General features: G+C 41.2%; 1 protein-coding gene across 1 annotated transcript; it reads right to left on the bottom strand.

The window, feature by feature from the left end:
• Positions 1–1,160: 1,160 nt before the first annotated feature.
• Positions 1,161–2,783, bottom strand: LOC144448613 (uncharacterized). Its single transcript, XM_078138889.1, has one exon. The coding sequence runs from the start codon at positions 2,781–2,783 to the stop codon at positions 1,161–1,163; it is 1,623 nt and encodes a 540-aa protein (XP_077995015.1).
• Positions 2,784–3,007: the final 224 nt, after the last annotated feature.

Here is a 3,007-nt window from a genome sequence, read left to right on the forward strand (position 1 = left end):
TATGCATATGTATGCCTGTGTATGTGTATGTGGTGTTTCAATGGAACACTCAACCTCAATTTGTATAATGTTTGTAGTGCCAATAACAGTTAATGAGTTATGATTGTAAAATAGTGGGAGGGGGTTATGAATATAATATTGTGTCAAGGAGGTGGGTTACGAAAATATTTCAAGCCAGGTAGGGAGAGGGTCACTCAAATTTTGTGGTTTTCAAAGCAATTCCTCTGACCCGACCCCCCCCCCCCCTCCAGGCCGTAAATAATGACGGCTCCCTTAGAACGCGTACGCGTACGGGAACATTATCATGCACGCGTACACGTAATGACGCGTACAAAGCTGTCTTTAGTTTATGCGTTCAGTTTGAAAGACACTGGAATAAATGTACGCAAGTGAGTTGATATATTGTGTCCTGAAGGCCAAACACATGCCTTTGTTAACATGTCAGAATTTGTCGGTATTTTTGCCATTTTTCTTGCAACTACCCAAATGAAAAAAATATAGTTTACATTTATGCTTTCGAACTTTGATATAAAAAATACGACATTTAATATAAGAAAAATGACAAAAACGTAACATATATTTAAAGTTACGTGTAGACCGCCTTGTCGCATTGTCGATGGCACATGTCTGATACACAATGCGCGTGTTGCTTCTAATCACGTGACTATGACCGCGTGTAGAACACACGTAAATACTCGCATCTAAACCTCTCTAATGACAAACCATAATATAAAGACGTGGAAAGCTATTGAAAAAAAATTAATGGTAGATTTTCACTTTAATCACAATTTTTTTTTAACCATTACCATAATACAGAATTGCTATTTTTAATTCAGAAATAAATCATGGGATGTTTTTATTATATTCATGTGTACCACCGTACTAGACATATTGATCATACACGTCTGTAGAACATTATGTACATGTACGATGTTCTCGCCTCTCTTCCTATAATGGGGAGGGGGAGGGGGAGGGGTTGGGGCAAAATACATAAACTATTGCAGAATGCCTATGCATAGATACATACAGAACATTAATTACTAAATTCAGACTGTGGACGTTTTCATGGAATTGTGTGTTTGACAGAATGGAACTACGTGTTGTACCAACGCATGTTAACAAAAAAGAGAACAAACTTAGCCATATCACTGAATAACAAGCTAAAATTGCAGATGTAGGAAAACTAAAATAGCGGTAAAAGTGATAATTTCATAATTTCCAAGACCGATTCTGAAGGTGGCTGCACTGCTTGTAAACGAACAACTTCCGTCATCAACTAAAGCTGTCTTGTCATAATTGTCCGCGCCGTCATATGTGCATCCACGTTTTGGCCCCTGTCCCGTAGTGTAGCTCAAACATTCCCCACCAATACATTTCAAAATTTTCTCGGCTTCCCGTTCTCCGGACAAAAGACCGCCCTGGATGTACCCATTCCACAGTGGGTGCGTTGCTTCCCCGCCAAAATAAACACGATCGACGTTTGCTTGTAGGCGACGATGACATTCCTCGGAGACTTCAACAGGCCAATTGCTATAGGCACCGAAAAATAAAGGATCCTGCGACCAGCGATTTAGCATGATTGCCTCGGGATCTGGGATATCCTGGCCATAGATGTTACGTAAACATGTCATAACTTCTATCTGGATTTCCCTATCGGATAGATGATATTCCACCCGCTTTGATTCCTGGCCGGTTACCGTCACGAGTAATAAATTTGTCCCATTATCAAATAATCCCTCGGCTTCCAAATTCTGCCAGATAGGAAAATGTCCTCGTCTTGTGTGTGCATACAACATATATTCTGCATCGTCCCAAAACCGACGAACTCCATCGGGAAATTTCAAGAAAATTTTAGAGTACAGAGCCATATCAAACTGGAAGATTTCTTCAGTTTTCCAATCTGGTAGCTCTGGTACGAATTGAACGACGCCCCTCTGAAGAACACCAATGCTGAAAGTTACAATGACGTAGTCAGCCACATACGATGACCCATCAGCACAACTTACAGTCACTCCAGTGTCGTTATATTTAATTGTCTTGACAACTTTTTCTAGTAGAAGACGAGGGTCATCCTCCTCAAGAAATCCATTCGCCATATCACGTAAAAAGAAGCCAAAACCTCTCTGATCGGTGACAAATACCGCCTCCCCGTTGTCCACAACCGCTGTTGATTTCAAAGAAGTCATTTTAGGAATATCTGCATATTCGAAATCATAGTCGAAATATTCCAAAACTTTGTCGAGAGCAGTGGTCGGAATCCATCCGCCAAGACGCAAAGCTGAGCGTATGGACATGTCGGGTTTTCCGTTCTCGACAAGATCGTCAGCTAGTGTGTATGCATACTCGATAGCATTGTTAAGACCATTGTACCGTTCATCGCCCTCCTGAGTAAGGTCATCTCCTGTTTTACTGCGTATAATTCTGGACGACCAATTCGATGGTTTTCCTTGTATTCCTAAGTTATTGGCGATATCAACAAGAGGATTCACTGATGCATCACCGGGTTGTATCCAGTTTGCCCCGACTTCCAAAGTTTTCCCGCCGAACTGTACCTCTTTAAGTCGACCACCGATACGATTTGATCCTTCTATGATAAGAAAGTCGGTCATACCGTGATCGTGAAGGTACTTGCCGGCTGCTATGCCTGTCGCTCCCGCCCCAAGAATCAACACTTTAGCACGGTCCCTGTCATCTTCTTCAGCATTTGATAGTACAAACATGAGTAAAAAGATAACGAGTGGCTTCATCGTACAAATGCTACCTTTCTGCAAGCTAAATGCCATTCTTTCGGGAACTTTAATAGTCGGCGAACGACGGGTCAGTAGTTCTACGAATAGTGAGAGGAATAAAATAACCAAGCCCCAAAATAACTCAATTAGCATATTGGATAAATAAAACTACATGTACTACCATTTATTCAGGGACTAAACCCCGGAAACAATAGGACAGAGGGCTTATACATAACACACACACATGCAACAAATTCTGCTTCCCAGTATATGTATAA

This window comes from Glandiceps talaboti, chromosome 17, assembly GCF_964340395.1.
Source record: "Glandiceps talaboti chromosome 17, keGlaTala1.1, whole genome shotgun sequence".
NCBI classification, from domain to species: Eukaryota; Metazoa; Hemichordata; class Enteropneusta; family Spengelidae; genus Glandiceps; species Glandiceps talaboti.